Below are 26,918 nucleotides of genomic sequence, written 5' to 3'. Positions count from 1 at the left end.
AGCAGAGCAGAGGGGAGCTTCTGTGTCCAGCTGCTGTAGCCAGTTAGTTATATAATCACCCCTGTTTCAGTGCCAGTACCCCGTCCTTCCCTTGCATGTCAAAGTCTAGCAGGGCGTTGGGATGGGTTGGTTATCTCATTAGGGTGTTATTTAAAGTGTTTCCCTCCTGTTCTGTGTCCTGCAGCAACACTAAGAGGTTTAAAGAGTCCTGTTCTCTGTCCTTCCTGAATTCCCATACTGTACTGTACAGGGCCAGACTGGAGAGACTGATCGCAGCCAGGACGCAGCTCCTCACGCAACATTGCAACATCTTCTCTACTCTTTTCTTCTGTCTCTTGGTTCTCTGAGGGACACAGAGCCAGGGAGTTGGACAGGGACTGCAGCTCTCTCAGTCCCCTAGCAACCTACCTTCTCTACGGGTGAACCTCAGGACCTCTGCATCCATCAGCTCTCCAGAACCCAACCTAATCCAGCAGAACTACCCCATCTCACCCAAAAGGGTGACAGCAGAGTCAGCCAGAGAAAACAGGCTCTACTCTACCTCTACAGGTCATTGATCTCAGCCCAGCTTTCCGGTAACCAGTACTCATCCCTCAGAAGGCTCCATCGACTATCCCTCTTCTCAGCCCAGCGCCACCTCTCAGATATGGGGAACCACGGCTCTAACCTGGATGATATCCTGGCAGAGGATATGCACCACTGGTACAACAAGTTTATGAAGGAGTCTCCGTCAGGACTCATCACGCTGTTCGAACTCAAGGGCATGCTGGGTCTGCGGGGGATGAACGAGAACGCTACCAGCTACGTGGACCAAGTCTTCTTCACCTTCGACATGGACGGGGTGAGATGATCATGATGATGCTGAAGACACACACGTTTATAGAGGGACTGGGAGTGACAGTGCATTAGGATGGTATAAAGCCAATATAAGTAATGCATTTCAAGTGTATGTTAATGTGGGACCGCTATTGTGACATCGTGACTTTTATTTTGACATTCTATTCTGCATGTTGGGAGAAGAGCAGGGGGAATTGGGTCAGTCTTGAGTTTGGAGTTACTGCAGGTGCCACATTCTAAGTTCTCTCTATTATTTTGTCTCTTTTGTCTCTCACTCAGTCTGCTTAGCTTTCACTGGAGCTGCAGGTCCCTGGTCCCAGATCTGTTTATGCATGATGTGTTTGGCATAACAATTAATGAAAAGCAGTGGGCATAAATAGACTAGCACTCAGGCTTGCAGGACCTTACAGTAGGTGTGCCATAGTTTCTTTCTGCAGACTGCACTATTGAGTTGGATGCAGAGATGCAATTGCTGTCACCCGCAGTTTTAATGCATCGGAGTGCATTTTCAGAGTGCATGACATTTTCAATTGTAGACTATAGCATGTGAGAGGTGGAAGATGGCAGAGCCACTTATAACACTAATATGCTAACATGCTTTGATATAGAGCTAACAGCTGAACCATCAGCTGAGAGAACAGGAGCTTCCATTGGCTCACACACACCAATGTGCTTACAGAGCCACTGTGTAGGCCAATATACCTCAGCGGAGCCTGTGTGTGTTTATAGTGTTCTAAGTAGATTTGTGTGTGGTGTGTGTGTGTGGTGTAATTTCTGTAGGAGAATGTGTGAGGAATGAGCTGAGTTAACGCAACTGAAGACAATAAACAACTTATTTGGTAGAAAATAGCTTATGTGGCATTAATATTTGACAGAAACATTTATTCTCGAGTCAAAATGTAGTACAACGTGTAAATAGGATAATGTTTGTCATAAAGTCAGTCTCATCCAAAACTGCAATTTGTGAGAATATTAAGAAAAACATGTCACAGAATGAAGGGTACCGTAACAGTTTTCTTGGGTTGGATTTATTGCCCACGACCCGATCACTGCGTATAAATCATTTCAAATTCCTTATATTAAGCAAACCAGATGGCACGATTGAATTTTTTATTTATGGATAGGGGAGGGAACACTCAGGGGGAACACTCCAACTCAGACATTATTGACAAAAGAAGCATGGATTTTAGTGAGTCCACCAGATCAGAGGCAGTTGGGATAACCAGGGATATTCTCTTGAATTTGACACTTTTTTCTGTCTTGCTAAGCATTCAAAGTGTAACAAGTACTTTTGAGGATTTAGGGAAAATGTATGGAGTAAAAGTACATTATTTTCTTTGGGAATGTAGTGAAGTAAAAGTTGTCTAAAATATAAATAGTAAAGTACAAATACCCCCAAAAAACAACTTAAGTAGTACTTTAAAATAGTTTTTTCTTAAGTACTTCACACCACTGCAAATCTGTTTGTGCTTTTGCCTACTCCATTGTCATTGTCAAGCTAAACAAAATGATTGGCATGTCAATTTCCAGGCTGGCCTCAGAGCAATACAAAATATACTTCATGTATTTCTGAGCACCTCCAAGACGTATGATACCTACCAATGGTCTAGTTACTTTAGGCAGATAGGCAAATAGGGAGGTTGGTTGGGGAGAGTGGCTCGTATTTTAGCCAGGGACATTTCTATTGCAACGAATCCTTCAGAACTAAATTGCTTCATCCAGGGTAGGCTAACCTACTTAGCCTGAATGAAATTGCTGATCCACCAGTTGAGGCCCAACTAAATCAAGCTCCCTCTAGCAAAGATTGCATCATCATCACCTTCATTTGAAAAAGACATCTGATTAATTATTTTATACATTTTATTTCTGTGTTAAAAAATGGTCATGTTAAAATATATTACACAATTACAGAATGTATTTTAAACTTCATGCAATGTAGCAATTCTGTATGACGAATAATAAAAAATATCGATATGAGTGGGAAAAAAGGTGGTGCACACCAAAGATGGCATTAACCATAAGTAATAAAATAAAGACTGCATTTCTAAAAGCCTATTTCACACCATAGCCTCTTGAATTTGCAAGATAACTTTTTTCATTTAGATTTTGGCACAAATGAAAATGTGTCATTGCCTAGCCCTTGGATTGATGTTTCAGCATTGTCTCAATGAAGAGTTCAGTGTTCAACTTTATTTATCTAGGCAAGTCTGGAACAAATTCTTATTTTAAAATGACCGCCTACTTTAATTCATATGGTATTGTTCTAAAGCTATTACTTTCCTAATGTAACATATAATTCTAAAAGGAGTGTTTCAGATTTACATACAGAATAATATGAATTGCCTTGAGACCACATTGCAATTCCATAAGGAGTTGGCAAGAGAGCAAAAACAGACTGGCACCCAGGCAAGTGGAATAGAATTTGTGACATGAAAACTGTTGTGTAGACGTAGGAGCAGCGATTGTGATCTTTAAATTTGCGTGTTGAGGGAGTGACATAGCTCTAACGTTATCACAGAAAGACACTTAATAGATAAATCTGCTAATTACCTTAACTACCTATGTACTGTAGGTAATCTGGGGATCATACCCGACTACGGTTAATTGACCTACAGTACGCTAACAATGGAAGAGTAGTAAAGTACACACTGCAGAGAAATTCGTTTTTTTTTCGGTTTCAGTTTACAATGTCCAGACCAGACTGGACATGTTGGTATGATAAACTATGTGGGATTCCTCCTTCAGGGGTTGTTCACACCGGGTGAGTGATCTAAGTGTGCCGTTCTTGAAGTGTGTCTTTAGCTAAGTCATTTAGTTGGCAAGGGCTCAATGGAAAGCTTCGTACAGATGGAGAGAGCTTTAGTGGTGGTGCTGTCGTCAGGGGTGGGTTGTGGGCGGATGTACTGACCAAGACGGACAGGACACGGGTAAACCCAGGACATGACACCACACCCACCTACAGTAGGACAGGTAATCAGGTATGGTATGGTGCATCCAGTGTCCCTAAGACCATGTGTCCAGAGATATATTTAGATATACAGTATGGCTCTATGTATCAAATATATGTAATTACAGCAGGTGGGATATATTAAATCAAATATATTATTCTGTGCACTGAGGAGACATTGTTTTGACAAAATGGCTGCAATGGCATGCAAAAGTATTGTTGTTTGTACCCTTTCTTCACCCTTTCTCTCTCTTTCTCGATCTCTGTTTTAGGACGGGTACATAGATTTTGTAGAGTACATCGCAGCCATCAGCCTGATGCTGAAGGGAGAAATCAACCAGAAACTCAAGTGGTACTTCAAATTGTTTGACCAGGACGGCAACGGGAAAATCGACAAGGATGAGTTGGAGACAATATTCACGGTAATGTAGGCTACACATCTAAAGCAGTCAAGTCTTATGCTAATTGAGTAAATAATTTAGGTAATGGACAGGTATTTGTTGGATGTACGAGGCCTGCCAGGATTCTTTACTATGCTCCCATCAGCACTAGGAAACCTACTGTATGCATGACTAGAGCAAGCTGCAAGAGGCTTAGCTTAGCCTTAGTTGACTTCAAGACAGGGTGACATCACCATGCAAGGTTAAATCTATTCTATTTTGCTAACCATATGCACAACAAATAGTGTGCAACAACACTGCCTATCAGGGCTTCTAAACATGAATCAACATTATGTCTTAAAAACGTTAAAAAACACCAGGTTGGTGACTTCGCATGACATAAAAGTAATGGTTAATTTAACAACTTCCTGGAAAAAGTTGAATGGCATCCAATCCAATCCTCAAATGTTAATCTGAAAAGTTCAAAATAGAAGGCATCAAGGGAGATTCATTTAAAGAAGTAGGTTGGGTTGAATTTGAAATTGGATGAAACAAGGCCACTTATTTAATCTTTGGAGATGAGCTCAACTAATCCCTCCCTCACACAGAGAGAGACAGGAAGGAACTCCCATGCTGTGACCTCATTGGTGGAATGATCTCATTGGTGGTGTGACCATAGAGTTAGAAGTGATAGAAAGGAAAAAGGTACAAAGCCCCTCAGACCATAGATTCTATACTGAACAAAAATATGAACACAAAATGCTGGTCCCATGTTTCATGAGCTGAAATAAAAGATCCCTGAAATGTTCCATACGCACAAAAAGCTTATTTCTCTCAAATGTTGTGCACAAATGTCTCCTTTGCAAGATAATCGATCCACCTGACAGGTGTGGCATATCAAGAAGCTAAGTAAACAGCATGATCATTACACAGGTGCACCTTGTGCTGGGGGCAATAAAAGGCCACTTTAAAATGTGCAGTTCTGTCACACAACACAATGCCACAGATGTCTCAAATTTTGAGGGAGCGTGCAATTGGCATGCTGACTGCAGGAATGTCCACCAGAGCTGTTGCCAGATAATTTAATGTTCATTTCTCTACCATAAGCCACCTCCATTGTTGTTTTAGAGAATTTGGTAGTATGTACAACCGACCTCAAAACCGCAGACCATGTGTAACCACGCAAGCCCAAGATATACACATCCAGCTACTTCACCTGCGGGATCCTCTGAGACCAGCCACTCATACAGCTGAGGAAACTGTGGTTTTGTGCAAACAAAGAACCAGGAAACATCTCAGGGAAGCTCATCTGAGTGCTCGTCGACCTTACTAGGGGCTTGACCTGACTGCAGTTCGGCGTCGCAACTGACTTCAGTGGGAAAATGCTCACTTTCGCTGGCCACTGGCACACTGGAGAAGTGTGCTCTTCACAGATGAATCCCGGTTTCAACTGTACCGGGCAGATGGCAGAAAGTGTGTATGGCTTTGTGTGGGTGAGCGGTTTGCTGATGTCAACGTTGTGAATAGAGTGCTCCATGGTGGCGGTGGGGTTATGGTATGGGCAGGCATAAGCTACAGACAACGAACACAATTTAATTTTATTGATGGCAATTTGAATTCACAGAGGTACCGTGACGAGATGCTAAGGCCCATTGTCGTGCCATTCATCCGCCACCATCACGTCATGTTTCAGCATGATAATGCATGGCCCCATGCCGCAAGGATCTGTACATAATTCCATGTCCCAGTTCTTCCATGGCCTGCATGCTCATTAGACATGTCACCCATTGAGCACGTTTGGAATGCTCTGGACTGACGTTAATGACAGAGTGTTCCAGTTCCCACCAATATCCAGCAACTTCGCACAGCCATAGAAGGGGAGTGTGACAACATTCCACAGGCCACAATCAACAGCCTGAAAAACTCCATGCGAAAGAGATGTGTTGCGATGGAGGTCACACCAGATACTGCATTTATGATTTCCTTTTATGAACTGTAAAATCCTTGAAATTGTTGCATGTTTCGTTTATATTTTTGTTCAGTGTGTAATATATAATATACAGTACACTGTATATACAGTGCACTCGGAAAGTATTCCGTATTCAGCTTATTTAAAAAAAAACTACACACAATACCCCATAATGGCAAAGCAAAAACAGGTTTTTAGAAATGTTTGCAAATTCATTAAAAAAACTGAAATACTTTATTTACATAAGTATTCAGACCCTTTGCTATAAGACTTGAAATTAATCTCAGGTGCATCCTGTTTCTATTGATCATTCTTAATGTTTCTACAACTTCATTGGAGTCCACCTGTGGTAAATTAAATTGATTGGACATGATTTGGAAAGGCACACACCTGTCTATATAAGGTCCCACAGTTGACAGTGCATGTTAGAGCAAAAACCAAGCCATGAGGTCAAAGGAATTGTCTGTAGAGCTTCGAGACAGGATTGTGTCAAGGCACAGATCTGGGAAAGGGTACCAAAACATTTCTGTAGCATTGAAGGTCCCCGAAAACACAGTGGCCTCCATCATTCTTAAATGGAAGCAGATTTGAACCATCTAGACTCTTCCTAGACCAAACTGAGCAATTGGGGGAGACGGGCCTTGGTCAGGGAGTTGACCAAAAACCCAATGGTCATTCTGACAGAGCTCCAGAATTCCTCTGTGGAGATGGGAGAACCTTCCAGAAAGACAACCATCTCTGCGGCACTCAACCAATCAGGCCTTTATGCCAAGCATCACGTCTGGAGCAAACCTGGCACCATCCCTACGGTGAAGCATGGTGGTGGCAGCATCATGCTGTGAGGATGTTTTTCAGTGGCAGGGACTGGGAGACTAGTCAGGATCGAGGGAAAGATGACTGGAGCAAAGTACAAAGAGATCCTTGATGAAAACCTGCTCCAGAGCGCTTAGGACTTCAGATTGGGGCGAAGGTTCACCTTTCAACAGACACCCCTTACCTGACAGAGCTTGAGAGGATCTACAGATAAGAATGGGAGAAACTCCCCAAATACAGGTGTGCCAAGCTTTTAGCGTCCTACTCAAGAAGACTCGAGGCTGTAATCGCTGCCAAAAGGTGTTTCAACAAAGTACTGAGTAAAGGGTCTGAATATTTATGTAAATTCGATATTTCAGCAAATAAAAAAATAAAAAACTGTTTTTGCTTTGTCATTATGAGGTACTGTGTGTAGATTGATGAGGGGGAAAAAACGATTTAATCAATTTTAGAATAAGGCTGTAATATAACAAAATGTGGAAAAGGTCAAGGGGTCTGAATACTTTCAGAGTGCACTGTATGTACAGTATACTGTATAGTAATTATGTAGTATATATTTTGTATCGTTTTTTACTGCAACTGCCAACCATAGGAGGACTCAGGAGCCAGTTTTAAATTAGTGTAGGCAACCTGCTGCTGTTGCTCTGCTAATCGTCAGATGGGGGGAGGTAAAGGAGTTAGGGGGCCCATTGGGTAACTGGCTTGATTGGTTAACTGATAAGTTTAAAAAATACTGTATTATAAATAAATGTGACTGGTCAGTTGTGCGAGTCGGGCTGAGCCCAAGATGCAAAAAAATATATATAATTACGTAAATGTTGTTATTATTATTATATTATTAACTACAGGAGCCCGGTCTCAATGTTCAAAATACACCAGAGATTTTGCTATTTGCTTGAGTAATTGGAGATGGAAGGAAGTTCCATGTGATCATGGCTCTGTATAATACTGTGCGTTGCCGTGAATTAGTTTTGGACTTGGGTAATGTAAAGAGACCTCTGGTAGCATGTCTTGCTGGCTATTTGAGCTGAATGTTATTTGATTATGCAAATCATATTTTTCATAACTAGAAGAGAAGCAATTCATCTCTCATCAACCCTCTACCATGAAGGACTGTCATGCATGTTGTTGATGTTAGTTTGGCATGTGCTGTTAAGGGCAAGGCGTGCTGCTCTGTTTTGAGTCAGCTGCAGCTTTGCTAAGTCTTCCTTTGCTGCACTTGACCATATTAATAGACAGTAATCAAAATGGGACCATATCAGAGCCTGAACAACTAGTACAGTTGATCTGTGTCAAATTCACAGATATACCCCTCCACATCTTCACAACAACTTTGTCAATATGACTTGACCATGATAATTGTGACTCGTTTCAGGAAACTAGGCGTATGTCGCGGGTCACATGAGAGCCATTTGAACGTAATCTTTTTTATTCATCAAAATGCCTTTTTTTTGTTGCCAGAAATGCTTTCTCGAGAACATGTGAACTTTCATGTGCCTTAATAACAAACTTGTATGCCATCTGTAAATACAAATACAATTGTTAAATTATGAGTCCCGTTGGTTTAGCCACAGAAAAAGGCAGCAACCTTCCCGCTAGCCATCATTGCCTGAGATAATGAGTGGGCTGGACATGCCGAGAGATGAGTTCAGATTGGTCTGGCATATATCACGCTTCTGTCTTTTAAAAAATATATTGCTTAGTAAAACTGCATAAGTGTTGCGCTCCACTTTCAAGAGGACCGAGCTTTGAAATCAGTGGAATTAGAGTAAGATGGCTAAGGAGATAGAGAAAACACCTGTCTCCGGATTACAACTTCAAACTAAGGGAAGCAACCATGGCATCCGTGACAGGGAGAAGCGTCCAACCATGATGTATATGAGTTAGTCTAGCTAGCAACATTTTCAGAAATTACGTTTCTAATTTTGACAAAATCAATTAATTTCAAATGCAAGTGTGATGTTAGCTAACGAGCCAACCAGCTATAGCTAACATTACGTGTATGATCATATTATTCATGTGTCAGAGCCATTTTCTTGGCTAGTTATAGCCTAATGTTAGCTAGCTAACATTCAACCTGGTTGGTTTGCTACCTGCAGATTCATGGAGGGTAGTAACGTCAAGAGTTGGGATTGTGGTTGATTGTTTACCTAGCTATCTAGCTACATGTCTTAACAAAAGACTATACAAGTACCATTAGCGTTTGTAAATTCAGTCGGGCCATCTACGATTTCAGAGCACTCTCGTCTGAGTGTGCCAGAGCGCAGAATAACTGATGAATTTACGAACGCTCAACACCCGTTATATGGCCGGTGTCAGTAAACGGCGGCAAAAAAGTGTAATGAAATTGTTGCCAGCAGCACAGTTACAGTCACCAACGCTCTGGATAACATGAAAAATGCCTAACCAGCTCTGCTAGGGCGAGTAAAATGGTCAGAGTGGGGTGTTCTCTCATTTGTGTCTGGAAGTAACTAGCAAGCAAGCCAATGTTAGCTTGGGTGCTTGACTACCATTGTGAGGTCAGAACACATGGATCAACTCTACTCTTCGACCAGTGCGTCCAGTGTGCTCTCTGAACGCTCCGAGAGCGCAACTCTCTGAATTTACAAACTGACAATCTGACAGCACAGTTGTAGCCACCAACACTCTGGATAACATAAAAACAGCCTAGCCAGCTCTGCTAGGGCGAGTAATGTTCAGTGAGCTGTTATCTAATTTGTGTCTGGAAGTAGCTAGCAAGTTAGCCAATTAGCTTCGGTGCTTGACTGCTGTTGCTAGTACAGAATGCTCGGATCAACCCTTAAAGATCGGGCTAAAGCTTAAGAGGATGTGAACGATGCTGAGTGGGTGTAGACAAAGATGAGCTCTCCAGTTGGTACCAATACATTCAAAGGCCATTTTCTCAAAAGTGGGGTTACAAGCTTATCAACTTTCAAAGCAGAATTACTTTCCCATTGTTCCTCAAACGCAGTGTATGATATACCATTTTGTAGCTCTGTGTCTCTGCATTTATCCAATGTGAAAAACACAATTTCAAATTTTGCTGCATAAGATTGAATCAAGGCAGTCAGTCACAATTGACCATCCAATGTTATTACCTAGGAGTTTAGCTTCCTCAACTTGCAAAACTCACCACTGGTGTGCAAGGCCAAAGAGTTATATTTGTATGTCATCTGACCGTAGCACCGGTTCCAATTCAAGTGCCAATGCTGTTTAGGAAACTCCAGGTATTTACATTTGTTGGATGACATGAAAAAAGAGCTCTTTGGCCACGCACTCCAGTGCTGGGTTTTGTGTCAAAAGAAAGATGCTTATGCAGAATAAAATATCATACCTACTGTAAAATAAGGTGGTGGAACTCTGATGTTATGGGGCTGTTTTGCTTCCACTGGTCTTGGGGCCCTGGTGTCATAATTAAAAACATATATTTTTTTAACCATTATTTAACTAGGCAAGTCAGTTAAAAACACATTCTTATTTACAATGACGTCCTACCAGAAGGCCTCCTGCTGAGACGGGAGCTGGGAATAAAAAATAAAAATCTAGGACATAACACACATCACAACAAGAGAGACACCACAATACTACATAAAGAGAGACCTAAGACGGCAACATAGCATAGGAGCAGCACACCTTGGCAGCAGCACAACATGGTAGCAGCACAAAACATTGTACAAACATTGTTGGGTACAGACAACAGCACAAATGCAAGGAGGTAGAAACAACAATACTTCAGCCACAACTGTCAGTAAGACCGTCCATGATAGAGTCTTTGAATGACGAGATGGAGATAAAACTGTCCAATTTGAGTGTTTTTCGCAGCTCGATCCAGTTGCTAACTGCAGTGAACTGAAAAGATGAGCAACCCAGGGATGTGTGTGCTTTGGAGACCTTTAACAGAATGTGACTGGCAGAATGGGTGTTGTATGTGGAGGATGAGGGCTGCAGAAGGTCTTTTGACAGGTATACAGAGATGACCAGGTTACAGAAGAGTGCAGTGATGTGTCCTATAAGGAACATTGGTGGCAAATCTGATGGCCAAATGGTAAAGAATATCTAGCTGCACAAGAGCACCCTTACCTGCCGATCTATGAATTAAGTCTCCGTAATCTAACATGGGTAGGATTGTCCTCTGAATCAGGTTTAGTTTGGCAGCTGGAGCGAAAGAGGAGCGATTACAATAGAGGAAACCAGGTGTAGATTTAACCTTAGCCTGCAGATTTGATATGTGCTGAGAGAAGGACAGTGTACCGTCTAGCCATGCTCCTAAGTACTTTTATGAGGTGACTACCTCAAGATCTAAACCCTCAGTGGTAGTAATAACACTGGTGGGGAGAGGGGCATTCTTCTTACCAAACCACATGACCTTTGTTTTGGAGGTTTTCAGAACAATGTTAAGGGCAGAGAAAGCTTGTTGGACACTAGGAAAGCTTTGTTGTAGAGCGTTTAACACAAAATCCGGGGAGGGGGCAGCTGAGTGTAGGACTCTGTATCATCTGCATATAAATGGATGAGAGAGCTTCCTAGTGCCTAAGCAATGTTGTTGATTTAAATTGAGAAGAGCGCAGGGGCCTAGGATCGGGCCTTGAGGTACTCCCTTGGTGACAGGTAGTGGCTGATACAGCAGATGTTCTGACTTTATACACTGCACTCTGAGAGAGGTAGTTAGCAAACCAGGCCAAAGTCCCCTCAGAGACACCAATACTCCTTTGCTGACCCACAAGAATGGAATGGTCAATAAAAGTCAATAAAAATAGCAGCACAGCATTGCTTCAAATCAAGGGCAATGGGGACATCATTTAGGACCTTTAAGGTTGCAGTGAAACATGGCTGTGTCAAAAAGGAATGCTGACTTAATGAAGTGGAAATTAAAGATCTCAGCCATGTGCTCCTTGTCAGTAAACACCACATCATCGACATTAAGAAACATGGGCAGCTGTGAGGAGGAGGGTTTATTCTCCAGGTCTTTAACCGTTTTCCAGAACTTCTTGGGGTTAGACCCACAGAGGGAGAACTGCTCCTTAATGTAACTAACTTTGGCCTTCCGGACAGACTGAGTGCACTTATTTCTCATTTGCCTGAACGAGAGCCAGTCAGCCTGAGTATGCACGTGCTGAGCCTTTCACCAAAATGAATTATTGAGGTAGAGTAACTCTGCGAGATAACGGTTGAAACAGGGGCTGAACCTGTTTTTTATTCAAATTTTCTGTTAACAATACCATTGAAAATATAAAAAAATAAGTTCCAAGCATCTTCGACAGAGGGGTATCAAGCTGATTCTATACCAATTTACAACGCAGGGCAATGAAGGAAGGCTTGTGCATAAACGTTTTTTAGCAAGCAAGCGTCTATGACAAATCAGGACAGGTCGTTTAAACTGAGCGGCCATTAAGAACACAAGCTGTAAAACAGTGATCACTAAGGTCATTACAGAAAACACCAGACTGATACATATCAGGAATATTCGTGAGGATGACATCAAGGAGAGTAGCCTTTTCTGGGTGTTTGGAGTCATACCTTGTGAGATTGGTAATGATCTGAGAAATACTTATGGAGTCCATTGCTTCAGGACCTGGCCAGGTGGTTTAAGCATGTCCCAGTTTAGGTCACCTAGCAGGACAAATTCAGGGGCAGGAGAGAGCTTAGGGCAGGTTGGGTACAGTCCCAGGACATTTTAGCCAAAAACATGGTTGCCTCAGCCTCGAGGCTGAAACTTGGCCACAAGTGGATCTTCGGGCAAGACAATAACTCCAAGCACACATCAAAAGCCACAAAGAAATGTTTAATTGACCTCAAAACTTTGCAATGGTCATATCAGTCTCCGGACTTGAAGTCCATTGAAAACCTGTGGTTTCAATTGAAGTGGGCAGTCCATAAGCACAGACGAAGGATATCAAGAATCTGGAAAGATTCTGTATGGAGGAATGGTCCCTCCCAATGTGTTCTCCAATCTCATAAAACATTTTAGAAAAAGGCGCATTGCCGTTTCCTCGCAAGGTGAGGTATTGAAAAAGGGTGTCAATAATTTTGAGCCCCACCTTTTAGAGAAATAAAATATTACTTGTTAATCTTTTTCTCTGAGCAACTGTATTAGTATAAAATGATATCATTTCATTTTTTTGCATACAATATAGCTCAGTATTGGAATTATTTATTTTATACAGTCATTTTTTTATCTTTATCATGGGTGTCAATACTTTTGGACCCTACACCGTATATGTGTCCATGTGTGTAGGTAGATGTCATGCTCTAACGCCAGAGGAGTATACTACGTTGCTAGTTAGATCTGCTCAGGATTTTCTGAAGCTATCCAGTTTCAGTTAGCCTCACATTCCAGCTCAGGCTTCATCCATGTTACTGCACAAAAGTGGATATTGATCATGCGCCTGCCACTAACTCCAGGTTATAGTGGGAAATATGCTTTTAGAAGTGCCATCTTTCATTACTCGGATCATTAATGCCTTCTTTTGTGTGCTTTGGTGTGATTATCAGTGCACAGGCATATTTTTTCTCACTTCTATGGATAAAATAATTTTATTAAAGGGATACTTCGTGATTTTAGCAATGAGGCTCTTTTTCTACTTCTCTGGGTCAGATGAACTCGAGGATACAATTTATGTCACTTAGTGCAGTTTGATGGTAGTTACAAACTAGCGTTAGCATAATGACTGGAAGTCTATGGTATCTGCTAGCATGCTAATATCATTGTGCTAATGCTACTTAGCATTGGCTCACGAAACTACCTCTAACTTCCTTCATACTAAAACACAGAATATTTTTTTTTTTAAATGGTTAATCTAACTGGGGAATTAGATAAAGGGCCTCATTGCCAAAATCCTTAAGTATCCCTTTAGGGCATGCATAAAAAAGTTTCAAATGCTTCTAGTCATTACAAAATGTGTAGATTGATATGTACTTGAATATTACTCTTTTTAACACAAAAGTACATTGGATTAATAGAATATATAATCAGTTTTCTTCCTCACATATGTTACGGCGAATAATGGGATGATGACGCACTTCTCGAGAGGGAGGGAATCTGGGACCTTATTCATAAAGTTTCTCAGAGTAGGAGTGTTGATGACCAGTTTGACCTTTTAGAATATAATGAATAAGATTACATGGAAGGGGGTACCTGATTCTAGAAGAGCACTACTACTCTGAGACACTTTATGAATACCGGCCCTGATCTGATTTCTCAGACACTTGATTTAGGGTGAAATTTGTGAAATTTGCCGGCCCCGGAGCAGGTTAGAGCTGAAGCATTCGTTGCCATAGAAATGTACCTGGCTAAAAGGTGAGCCACCTTTGTGTCAACAGTTATCACGAGTTGAACTCTGAATTGACCAAAGTAAGCTCGCTAACTCCTCTATCCCGCTTTGTAGTAAACCCAGTGTTGGAGGGTAGTGAACTACATGTAGTTAAACTAGTAATTTAACTACATTTTGCAGTAGCTTGGTGGTAGTTCAACGAAATTCAAGTCTAGGTATTGTTTTTAGTAGTTAGTAACTTTTATGCCATGTAGTGGTGTAGCTAACTATTGGAGCTAAACACTACTCTTTTTGCAGGAATAAAATATAGTAGTCTGTTCTTGCAATTTGTCATCTGACATTTCAGATATACATATGACATTTTTTCACTAAAAACTTTAGTTAAGAAAACTATATTATCCTTAAGGGTAGCTAGTGTAGCTTAACTTCTTTCAGTGTGAAGTAATTGGTAGCTTGGTAAACTATATTTTCAGAGAAGCTTCCCCAACACTGAGTATACCTTGGTGTGTCTGCCAGGAAACTGGATGAAACTGGATGATCTCTAGTAAGAAAGCACTGCCAGAGCACATAGCTCCTCCTCTCCTTCCAGAGTGGGGAACCCCGGGACACGATGCACAAACCTATTACTGTGATTTTCACAACAGTGAGCAAATAATAAAAAGACCAAGCTCACCCATGAAACTTCATTTAAGTTTATTTACACTATTCCCTCTCTAAACCTTTATCTCCTGTTGAAACGAACAGGTGGAGACTTTGTAGACCTGGCCTATATTCAGTATATCTTGAGAGATATGGATCTGATTTCGGGTATGGCGACCGTGAGGTAGTCAGGTGAAGGTGATCCATTTGGCATTTCTTTAAAAAAAAGTATGCCTCTCAAATAGAATAGAACTCTAAAGTCCAGAAATAACTGAAACGTTAGGCAACTGCATGTTATGGCAAGTACTAGATCGAGAAATAAAGATAATCAAACACACCGAAACAACGTGACCATGGACCAAGTAGCTGATGACTTGACTAAGTGAGTTTAGAGACACTTCTAACAGACATTTGCACTGGCAATGAGAAACTGTCTAAGCAGATAACAGAAATTTGCACTGGCAATTAAAACTGTCTAAGGAGATGAAGAAAAATTCAATGTCCAAAAAATCTAAACTGATATGACTGAACTGGGTAAACATGCGGAGAAGGCTGAAACCAGGTTAACCCTGGAGGAAATCGGATGAGAAAAGCTCAAGAATACAGTGGATGAACAAAAATTCATCATTACGGGTCTTACTGAAAGATTAAACGGGATGGAGGACTTCATTTGCCGTTCAAAGTTTTGTTTTGGAAATTTCCCAGAAAGCTGTGGTCAGGCGGCCCAAGAGGGGACACGAGCAACAAATCAAGGGGCATCATCAAAGTTACTTAACTATAAAAAATATAATCAAAGATAAAGTTCTACAACTGGTCATACAAGCCAAAAAGTCGGGAGTCAGATGTTTGATCTATGAGGACCATCGGATCTACATCAACGCCGACATGAGACCTCTACATAAAACGCAGAGAATTCGACCCCATAAAGAGAGAACTATGGGGAAACAAATCCTGTTCACTTTGTACCCCGCACAACTATGAGTCAAATTGAAGGGAAGAGATGTCACACTGATATCAGCAAAATAAGATACCCGATTCCTGGATAACCTGGAAAAGGAGAATGATGGAAATGGCAATGAACTAAATGTATTTATTACAGGACAGCCTCTCAACCGACAATGTACGACAGATGGGGCCAGATGATGTACGACAGATGGGGCCAGATGTACGACAGATGGGGTCAGATGATGTACAACAGATGGGGCACTGGACTATTGAACTGTTTAGGCTACTGAATTGAGACAAATCAAATATAATGGAATATTACACCCCACCACATCGACACAAAAGAGAAAGGTATGTTTGTTAATGCCTTCACTCACACACCTATTGAAAAGACAATCACAGCACCACTCAAACCATCTGTCTAAATGAATAACACTTTCATTACTGTTGGCTATGTAACCTAAATGACAACCCATTAATTGGTAGGCTATAGATCTATCTATTTAGGTATTGAACTGAGAATTGAACAAGATGACATGATGAATGCCATGATCTGGACAATTGTTTTTGAATGCTCCCCTGCCGATTGGGTGGGAAGAATTTACACGAAAAAAGACGGAGTGATAAATTGTCATATAGTCTAAGACACTGAAATTGTTAGCACACAGTACTTTTATTTCCGTTGCTCTCACCCTTATTTTAATTTTTTATTTACTTTTGCCCAAATTAAGGCATGATAACAGGGAAATGGATATATGAATTGAAAAATGTCTTATCAATGTGGGCAACATGATATCATCATGTGTCAATGATTATTTTATTTTTATTCTCCCATAGAAAGTAAAATAAATAATGTTAATGATTTGCACTGCAGTGCTAGCTGTGCCACCAGAGACTCTGGGTTCGAGCCCAGGCTCTGTCGCAACCGGCCGCGACCGGGAGGTCCATGGGACGACGCAAAATTGGCCTAGCGTCGTCCGGGTTAGGGAGGGTTTGGCCGGTAGGGATATCCTTGTCTCATCGCGCACTAGCGACTCCTGTGGCGGGCCGGGCGCAGTGCACTCTAACCAAGTTGCCAGGTGCACGGTGTTTCCTCCGAAACATTTGTGCGGCTGGCTTCCAAGGTTGAATGCGCGCTGTGTTAAGAAGCAGTGCGGCTTGGTTGGGTTGTGTTTCAGAGGACGCATGGCTTTCGACCTTCGTCTCTCCCGAGCCCGTACGGGAGTTGTAGCGATGAGACAAGATAGTAACAACTAACAATTGGATACCACGAAATTGGGGAGAAAAGGGGGTAAAATAAAAATAATAAAAAAATAATAATAATGTTAATGAATGTGTTGAATTAGTTTTGAAGAAACACGGGCAGCTTCTAAAACGGAGAGACAAACAAGCAGGCTACGAAGCCCGCAGTTACAGAGCCTTGTAAAAGTACTCACCACCCTTGGCATTTTTCTTATTTTGTTGCATTACAACCTGTAATTTAAATGGATGTTTATTTCTATTTCATGTAATGGACATACACAAAATAGTTCAAATTGGTAAAATGAAAAATACAATTTTCAAAAAATGCATGTGTATTCACCCCCGTTTCTATGAAGCCCCTAAATAAGATCTAGTGCAACCAATTATCTTCAGAAGTCACATAATTAGTTAAATAAAGTTCACCTGTGTGCAATCTAAGTGTCACATGATCTGTCAAATGATCTCAGTAAATATACACCTGTTCTAAAAGGCCCCAGAGTCTGCAACACCACTAAACAAGGGGCACCACCAAGCAAGGGGCACCATGAAGAATAAGGAGCTCGCCAAACAGGTCAGGGACAAAGTTGTGGAGAAGTCCATATCAGGGTTCGGTTATAAAAAATATCTGAAACTTTGAACATCCCACGGAGCACCATTAAATCCATTATTTATATTTTTTAAAGAATATGGCACCACAACAAACCTGTCAAGAGAGGGCCGCCCACCAAAACTCACAGACCAGGCAAGGAGGGCATTAAGCAGAAAGGCAACAAAGAGACCAAAGATAACCCTGAAGGAGCTGTCCATAGGATCACTTTAAGCCGTACACTCCACAGAGCTGGGATTTATGGAAGAGTGGTCAGAAAAAAGCCATTGCTTAAAGAAAAAAATAAGCACAGAGTGGCAGACAGGTTCATGGTCAAGGCAGGCAGAATGGTCAGGCAGGCGGGTACAAAGTCCAGAAACAGGCAAAGGTCAAAACCAGGAGAACGCAAAAAGCAGGAGAATGGGGAAAACGCTGGTTGACTTGGAAACATACAAGACGAACTGGCACACAGAGACAGGAAACAGGGATAAATACACTGGGAAAAACAAGGGACACCTGGAGGGGGTGGAGACAATAACGAGGACAGGTGAAACTGATCAAGGTGTGACAATGAGACTAAAATTGAGATTTTTTTGCCATCAAGGAAAATGCTATGTCTGGCACAAACCCAACACCTCTCATCACCCCGAGAACACCACCCCCACAGTGACGCATGGTGGTGGCAGCATAATGGTGTGGGGATGTTTGTCATCTGCAGGGACTGGGAAACAGGTCAGAATTGAAGGAATGATGGATGTCGCTATATACAGGGTAATTCTTGAGGGAAACCTGTTTCGGTCTTCAAGAGATTTTGGGGGGTGAATAGTTATGCACGCTCAAGTTTTCAGTTTTAGTTTTATTTCTTGTTTGTTTCCCAATAAAAACTATTTTGCAACTTCAAAGTGGTAGGCATGTTAAGTAAATCAAATGATAAAAATCCCCCGAGAATCTATTTTAATTCCAGGTTTGTAAGGCAACAAAATAGGAAAAATGCCAAGGGGGTGAATACTTTCGCAAGCGACTGTATGCACCGTTCAGTTACTAGTTCCAGCTCTTTGTTGGACAATTATATAAAAATTAATTTATGAACTGAATCTCAAGGAGGAATATACAAGAAATGTAGCTATGCCAACTGAACATGTAGCCGATAAACTCTGAAAAATCAAATGATTAAATGGACGTAGTCGCTTTGCCTCTATTGTTTGTGTGCAGCACAATGGAGCTGTAGGCTACTCCAGTAGGCTGTAGGGTACTCCATAGGCCTGCATCTGTTTGCATTTATTTGATTGGAGAATTATTATATGGAGAGTTCATCAAATATCTCTCTTTAATATACTATAATGATGCCTAATAATCAAATTCATTTGATTCTAAATAAACACAGTGATGGCAAGTGCTTTTTATGTTGTTTTTGTCTTGTTATTGACCCTGAGAGGGATAACCTATTCCTTTCCGTTGGGTTAAAACAACAAACAAGAAGTAGACCTATCACGCTGGCCAGGACAAATGATTAATGTATACTTTAGAAGTGTCTCATCTATCTCAGAAGGTAGAAACAGCCCTAGACAGGACTGCATAATAATAATCACTATATTTACTAATTATACTAATTATACTAATTGACTGTACATAGCATGGACAAATACACTGTGTACAAAACAACATCTCATGAAAGGCGGGGACTGTGAACAGGGCGGGATTAAGAAATCATAGACCCTGGGGGCATTGGTTTTGGCCCGCATGCTGCCCAAACGGCGTCCTTCCCGACAGTAGGCATACCAGTAACTGCCAAAATAAAGGAACCACTTGAGTAAACGAGGGATACAAAGTACACTGGGTATACAAAACATTAAGAACACCTGCTCTTTCCATGACAGACTGACAAGGTGAATCCAATTGAAAGCTATGATCCCTTATTTATGTCACTTGTTAAATCCACTTCAATCAGTGTAGAAGAAGGATTCATTTTTATTTTTAAAGAAGGATTTTTAAGCCTTGAGACATGGACTGTGTATGTGCCATTCAGAGGGTGAATTGTCAAGCAAAAATAATTAAGTGCCATTGAACAGGGTATGGTAGTAGGTGCCAGGCACACCGGTTTGAGTGTGTCAATAACTGCAATGTTGCTGGGCCAAGTCTGTCCAAGACTATATATATATTTTCTCTTTGTATTGCATAGAGACATAGTCACTGACCAATAACCTACATTTAAGGGAGTAGCCACTACGGAAGCACCAATAAGGTTGTCTTTCACCTGTGCAACATTACAGGACAGATTCATGTGGGAAACATCAACAGCCAGGTCTCCCGTGACACAAGTCAGTATTAGACATTTCTGAGGACATCGGGAGATGATGTGAAAATCGGACACTAGGGGCAACAATGAGCACTTACCTTCCAGTAGGTTTTAGTTTTGCTAGGGCGTTGTGGACAGGGATAGTGGATGGGCATGTGCATCTGCCACTGGTGCAAAAGGTCGCATGTTTGAATCCAGTGATAGAAAGTTGTTTTTAAGATGTTTGTTTTAAACCTACCTTAACCCTTACCTTAACCATTCAGAGTTAATATCTAACCTTAAGATTTTGGAGTTGATGCCTAAACTTAACCCTAACCTTTAAAATTCAGAGTTAATGCCTAAACTTAAACACTTCGAAATTTGATGTTCGGAAAACAACTTTGAAATTTGAAGTTTGAGAAACATGGATGAATGTCTAATTTTGACGTGAAACTGTGAGATCTTGTTGAGAATCAATGGGGAAAGGAGAGGGTGGGAAAGAGGAACATGAGGGATTTACTGTTTTAATTTCTACCTTGTGTTTTGTGAATACATGCACACTAACACGCTTGAGGATTCATACAACACTAATTTCATTGTAGCTGTTTAGGTAGTTTATCAACACCTTACATAATGTATGGAGTCAATATGAGACAAAAAATGTGACCGACTGGCTTGATTCGGTCTTATGTAGCAAAATTTTAAATTGTGTTTTTTACATTGGATAGAAGTAGACTCAGAGCTAGAAAATGGTATATCATACACTACAGTTAACGAACAATGGGAAAGTAATTCTGCTTTGAAAGTTGATGACGCCTTTTTTGAGAAAATGGCACTTAAATGTTTTGGTACACCTACTGGAGAGCTCTCCTTTGTCTACACCCATTCAGCATCATTCACACTCTCTTAGGCCTTAGCCCCACCCATCTCTTTAAGGATTCACATGTGAGGCCATGTGCTAAACAGAGTGAGTATGGTAGTGTACTAAACAACACACAGATCATACACTACACAGATCATACACGTAATGTTAGCTAGCAAGCCAGCCAGCTAACATTAGCTAGCTAGCTAACAGTATTCTTTAAAGTGCAATGAAATTTAATTTCTGACATAATGAGGAACATGTAATATCTGAAAATGTAGCTAGCTAGAATCTCTTACTGAACACATGGGATGAACGCTTCTCCCTCGCTGTCACAGATGCCATGGATGACCTTAGTTTGAAGATGTAATCTGGAGACAGGTGTTTTATACAACAGCCTTATGTGAAAAGTGGAGAGCCTTAACAACACTTTTGCAGTTCTTCGTAATATCTTTTAAAAAAAGCCACGTTAGAAAGGATTACCTACACATACTGAGCAGCCCATATTACACAGTTGAAGTCGGAAGTTTACATACACCTTAGCCAAATACATTTAAGCACAGTTTTTCACAATTCCTGACGTTTAATCCTAGTAAAAATTCACTGTCTTAGGTCAGTTAGGATCACCACTTTATTTTAAGAATGTGAAAGGTCAGAATAATAGTAGAGAGATTTATTTATTTCAGATTTGATTTCTTTCATCACATTCCCAGTGAGTCAGAAGTTTACATACAATCAATTAGTATTTGGTAGCATTGCCTTTAAATGGTTTAAGTTGGGTCAATCATTTCGTGTAGCCTTCCACAAGCTTCTCACAATAAGTTGTGTGAATTTTGGTCCATTTCTCTTGACAGAGCTGGTGTAACTGAGTCAGGTTTGTAGGCCTCCTCCTCGCACACGCCTTTTCAGTTCTGCCCACACATTTTCTATAGGATTGAGGTCAGGGCTTTGTGATGGCCACTCCAATACCTTCCCTTTGTTGTCCTTTGCAACTATATTTGGGGTCATTGTCCATTTGGAAGACCCATTTGCAACCAAGCTTTAACTTCCTGACTGATGTCTTGAGATGTTGCTTCAATATATCCACATAATTTTCCTACCTCATGATGCCATCTATTTTGTGAAGTGCACCAGTCCCTCCTGTAGCAAAGCACCCCAACAACATGATGCTTCCACCCCCGTGCTTCCCGGTATGGATGGTGTTCTTCGGCTTGCAAGCCTCCCCCTTTTTCCTCCAAACATTATGATGGTCGTTATTGCCAAACAGTTCTATTTTTGTTTCATCAGACCAGAGGACATTTCTCCAAAAAGTACGATCTTTGTCCCCATGTGCAGTTGCAAACCGTAGTCGGGCTTTTTTATGACGGTTTTCGAGCATTGGCTTCTTCCTTGCTGAGCGGCCTTTCAGGTTATGTCGATATAGGACTGTGAATAGCGGCAGGATAGCCTAGTGGTTAGAGTGTTGGACTAATAACCGGAAGGTTGCAAGTTCAAACCCCCGAGCTGACAAGGTACAAATCTGTCGTTCTGCCCCTGAACTAGCAGTTAACCCACTGTTCCTAGGCCGTCATTGAAAATAAGAATTTGTTCTTAACTGACTTGCCTGGTTAAATAAAGGTAAAAAAAATATTTATATATATATATATAATTTTGTACCTGTTTCCACCAGCATCTTCACAAGGTCCTTTGCTGTTGTTCTGGGATTGATTTGCACTTTTCGCACCAAAGTACATTCATCTCTAGGAGACAGAAGGCGTTTCCTTCCTGAGCGGTATGACGGCTGCGTGGTCCCATGGTGTTTATACTTGCGTACTATTGTTTGTACAGATGAATGTAGTACATTCAGGCATTTGGAAATTGCCTATCAGAAGCTTCTAAAGACATGACATAATTTTCTGGAATTTCCCAAGCTGTTTAGAGGCACAGTCAACTTAGTGTATGGAAACTTCTGACCCACTGGAAGGCCACTCTAAAATGTGCAGTTTTGTCACACAACACAATGCAACAGATGTCCCAAGTTTTGAGGGAGTGTGCAATTGGCATCCGGACTGCAGGAATGTCCAACAGAGCTGCTGCTAGGGAATATAATGTTTATGTCTCTACCATAAGCCACCTCCATTGTTGTTTTAGAGAATTTGATAGTACATCCAACCGGCCTCACAACCGCAGACCACGTGTAACCAGGACCTCCACACCCGGCTTCTTCACCTGCGGGATCGTCTGAGAGGTGGGGGGGGCTATTCCCTCCCAGGCCCACCCATGACTGCACCAGTGCCGAGTCATGTGAAATCCATAGATTAGGACTAATCCATAGAATAGACCTAATGAATGTATTTCAATTGACTGATTTCCTTCTATGAAGTGTAACTCAGTAAAATCTTTGAAATTGTTGCATGTTGCATTTATATTTTTTGTTATGTACAATGGGGCAAAAAAGTATTTAGTCAGCCACCAATTGTGCAAGTTCTCCCACTTAAAAAGATGAGAGAGGCCTGTCATTTTCATCATGGGTACACTTCAACTATGGCAGACAAAATGAGAAAACTAATCCAGAAAATCACATTGTAGGATTTTTAATGAATTAATTTGCAAATTATGGTGGAAAATAAGAGCGACTTGTTCTAATCCAATCCCGTTGCAGCAGGCTCAACCGATACCCCGCCCGTTTCTTTACAGGCAGAAGAACTAGCCAATAGTTGTTTAGAGCACACAGTGCTTCACACTGTTTGAGTGAAAGAGAGATGTGTGCTGGCAGCTGAATTTAGCTTTTTTCCGATCACGGATAATACAAAAAATACTTGTCATAATCGTATTCCAAAAATGCTGCATATCCGTTGCAATACTTGTTTTGTCCAAGTAGTCGGCACACCCCTAAGAAGCAACGCTTGTCCTGAATGCAGTCTCCTGCTGTAATGCTGAATTTCCATGATGCGGATTGAATAGATTGAAAAATAAATCTATGATGATGGTGGCATGTTTTTAAAGACAAACTAACACTTTGTTTTGCTAGCCTTTTCCAATAGATATTTGTGGTTGTAATAATAGTTTTTTAGGCAATATGTTATTTTGATTTATGCATTTGCAGTTTTTTTTAGGGATTTCTGTGTCTTGTATCAACTGTTTTGAATATCGACAACATTGTTTCAATAATTGTATTCAAGCAATTAAGAAATGTTTCTCTCTCTCTCTCTCTCTCTCTCTCTCTCTCTCTCTCTCTCTCTCTCAGGCAATCCAGGACATCACGCGGAACCAGGATGTCACCCCAGAGGAGATTGTGTCGCTCATATTCGAGAAGATCGACATCAACGGAGAGGGTAAGAGTCACCACCTGTCTGTCCTCCTGGAGGTTATTGTGAGTTGACCCCTGACTTGTCCCCTCCTCCCCCCTCAGGTGAGCTGACCCTAGAGGAGTTCATTGAGGGGGCGAAGGATCACGACGACATCATGGAGATGCTGAAGAAGATGATGGACCTCACGCCCGTACTCATCATCATCGTCCAAGGAATAGTAGTCTGAGAGAGGCCTGGCCAACCACTGCCGTAGCCACTATGTACACCTGCGTCCGGGGAGAGAGATGACAGAAAGACTTAAGTCCATTACAAACATTTACCCCACAAACTAATAATTGTGAGATTTTCCCGCACAATGAACCTGAGGGAATGCGTTACCTTATGAAACAAGACTGTTGTTCCCCAATGAGGCTTCTATGTCACACTGCCAGGTCTGGGGGTGGAGACAATATAGTCCGTACATAGTGGATCCTAGGAAGAGAAGCAGCTAACAGGGTTCCGAATAACTAATTAATAAATAGTCCCAGACTGCTGAAGACTGAGGCATCCAGTCCTATACTGCAGCCCACTAACCACCCACAGATGACGGGATGGATGAAGGGAGGATGACATTGAGAGACCCTTTTTCAACACCATCACAACAAACAAACTGAATGACAGAGAACATTTAAAGGGACAGCTATGGAGAGCGGTAAAGATACCATCTTCACATTCTACCTGTTTGTGTTTGCTCTCTGACCACTCAGCAAGATGAACACTTGGATTCTGAGAGAGAGAGAGAATTCTCTATCATAAATCATCACTATAGGGCCAGGAGTTTTCCTGACCATTTGACCGCGACAAGGAGATGCTTTGGGCTTAAATTATAGGCTATGTTCAGGAGTCAGGTCACATCGTCAGGTAAAGGTCTTGTGTCGAATCATCTCCTCTGTAGGTATGACCATAAACAGGCACAGATAGAGACCCTAGGGGTTCTGAAGTGCCTGCCCTTTTTCCCTCCTCTCGATTGGTGGAATTACTTTGTTCTTTTTTCCCCAGTCCTATCCCCCCCTTGAGACACCAGGAGAGCCGAGAGCGTCATGTTGCCATTTTTAAAGTCACGCACCCTCCCCCCGTCCTTGACCTTTCCTTAATAAGTCTACATTACACAGAATCTTATTATCACAAACTGAATTTGTGTTATAAGAGGTTTTAAGAGGTAATTTCTTGTCCCTGCCCCTCATTCAACACCAGTCATTCACACTCTGTCAGCCTACCCAGCTGATGGCCCATCGAAACTGCACCTAAACTATATCAAAACTAATTTCACACATATAATAATAGAATTAGCCTAAAGACAAGATTACATTGACAATAGTCTGATGAGTGACAATATTATCAATTGTCAAATTGTATATGAAGAGATGGGCGCAGCTTGGAATTGACACAGAGGCAGGGAGCGCTAAAAAGTCCCTTTTTCAAACCCTTCTGCAGAGTTACATGCATGTAAGATGTTTTGATGTCTATGTAGTATTAGAAAGAGCAGATTCTGCAGTTTCTTATACAATTACCTTTGTCAAATAATGCTGCAAATTTACTGTACATACACAGTTTATTAGGTACACCCATCTAGTACTGGGTCGGGACCCGCCTTTGCCTTCAGAATAGCCTGAATTCTTCGGGGATGAATACTACAGGTCGGAAACTTTCCACAGGGATGTTGTTCATGCTGACGCGATGGCATCATGCAGTTGCTGTAGATTGGACAGTGGTACACCACCACCCGCCTGTACCGTTGACATTAGGCAGGATGGGTCCATGGACTCATGCTGCTTACACCAAGTCCTGACTCTGCCATCAGCATGACGCAACAGGAACCGGGATTGGTCGGACCAGGCCGTGTTTTTCAACTCCTCAATTGTCCGGTGTTGGTGATTGAGTGCCCACTGGAGCCGCTTCTTCTTGCTGGTAGGAATGGAACCCGGTGTGTTCGTCTGCTGCAATAGCCCATCTGTGAGGACCGACGAGTTGTGCATTAGCCTACAATGTGTGATGTTGTTTTGCTGAAAATGAAGGCCTATGCAAAACAATTAATAATGGTGAATTTGGCAAAAGGAGAAGTAGAACACTTTGAATTCAAAACCAGCTCCATCAAAGGTCTGTGCACGACCCTGATCACAAATCATGAATCTCTATTATCAATCTAGTCCCGTCTTTCAGGTCTTCGGTCTGTTATGTTTGCTCGGTGCACACACACGTCTCTATCATATCTATCACTATCTACTAATCATAGTAGTCATCATTGGGCTAGCTAGCAACATGACGGAAGTAAAAAATCAGAAGTCGGCTTTCAAGATCATATCATGATTTTCCAAACATTTTGGAGGCAAAGTAGACTACTACAGTGTATGATTTACATATGATGTGAAAGGTGTGACTACAGTGTGACTCTGTAGTTCATTACTTCCTGTATGTTTCAGTTATCTGTAATACTGTTTCCAGAGCCACTGTGGAAGGAACCAAGAATTCCTTTCATGACAATTTCACAACAATTTCATTATGGGAATTCTAATGAATGCTGTAAGTATTGTTTAATTTGTCTTACATATATTTTTATATTCTGAGAATGAGTGGGTATGTGCTGTATACTGATAAGAAGGCTAGAATGAAAGGCTTTATGTTTTTATATATTATTATATTAAATCATATATTCATATATTATTATATGAAATCAGATTTTGATTTGTCAACTGACATCTGCAAAAGTACAACGGGTGAACAAAATGCATATTCCTTTGAGCATGGTGATGTTATTAATTACACTTTGGATGGCGAATCAATACACCCAGTCACTACAAAGATACAGGCGTCCTTTCTAACTCA

General features: G+C 41.3%; 2 protein-coding genes across 2 annotated transcripts in view; one reads left to right on the top strand and one right to left on the bottom strand.

Annotated features, from left to right (window-relative positions):
* LOC121838636 (NLR family CARD domain-containing protein 3-like) overlaps positions 1-26,918 on the bottom strand; it is a 733,752-nt gene that overhangs the window by 559,873 nt on the left and 146,961 nt on the right. The window lies entirely within an intron of this gene.
* guca1d (guanylate cyclase activator 1d) lies at positions 193-26,804 on the top strand. The gene is made up of 4 exons (XM_024376733.1): positions 193-841; positions 4,057-4,206; positions 23,993-24,080; positions 24,158-26,804. The coding sequence occupies exons 1-4, from the start codon at positions 647-649 to the stop codon at positions 24,280-24,282; spliced, it is 558 nt and encodes a 185-aa protein (XP_024232501.1). The 5' UTR covers positions 193-646; the 3' UTR covers positions 24,283-26,804.

The sequence above is a fragment of the Oncorhynchus tshawytscha genome, linkage group LG17 (assembly GCF_018296145.1).
Source record: "Oncorhynchus tshawytscha isolate Ot180627B linkage group LG17, Otsh_v2.0, whole genome shotgun sequence".
In the NCBI taxonomy this organism is placed as follows: Eukaryota; Metazoa; Chordata; class Actinopteri; order Salmoniformes; family Salmonidae; genus Oncorhynchus; species Oncorhynchus tshawytscha.
This window is presented reverse-complemented; position numbering and strand designations above follow the sequence as displayed.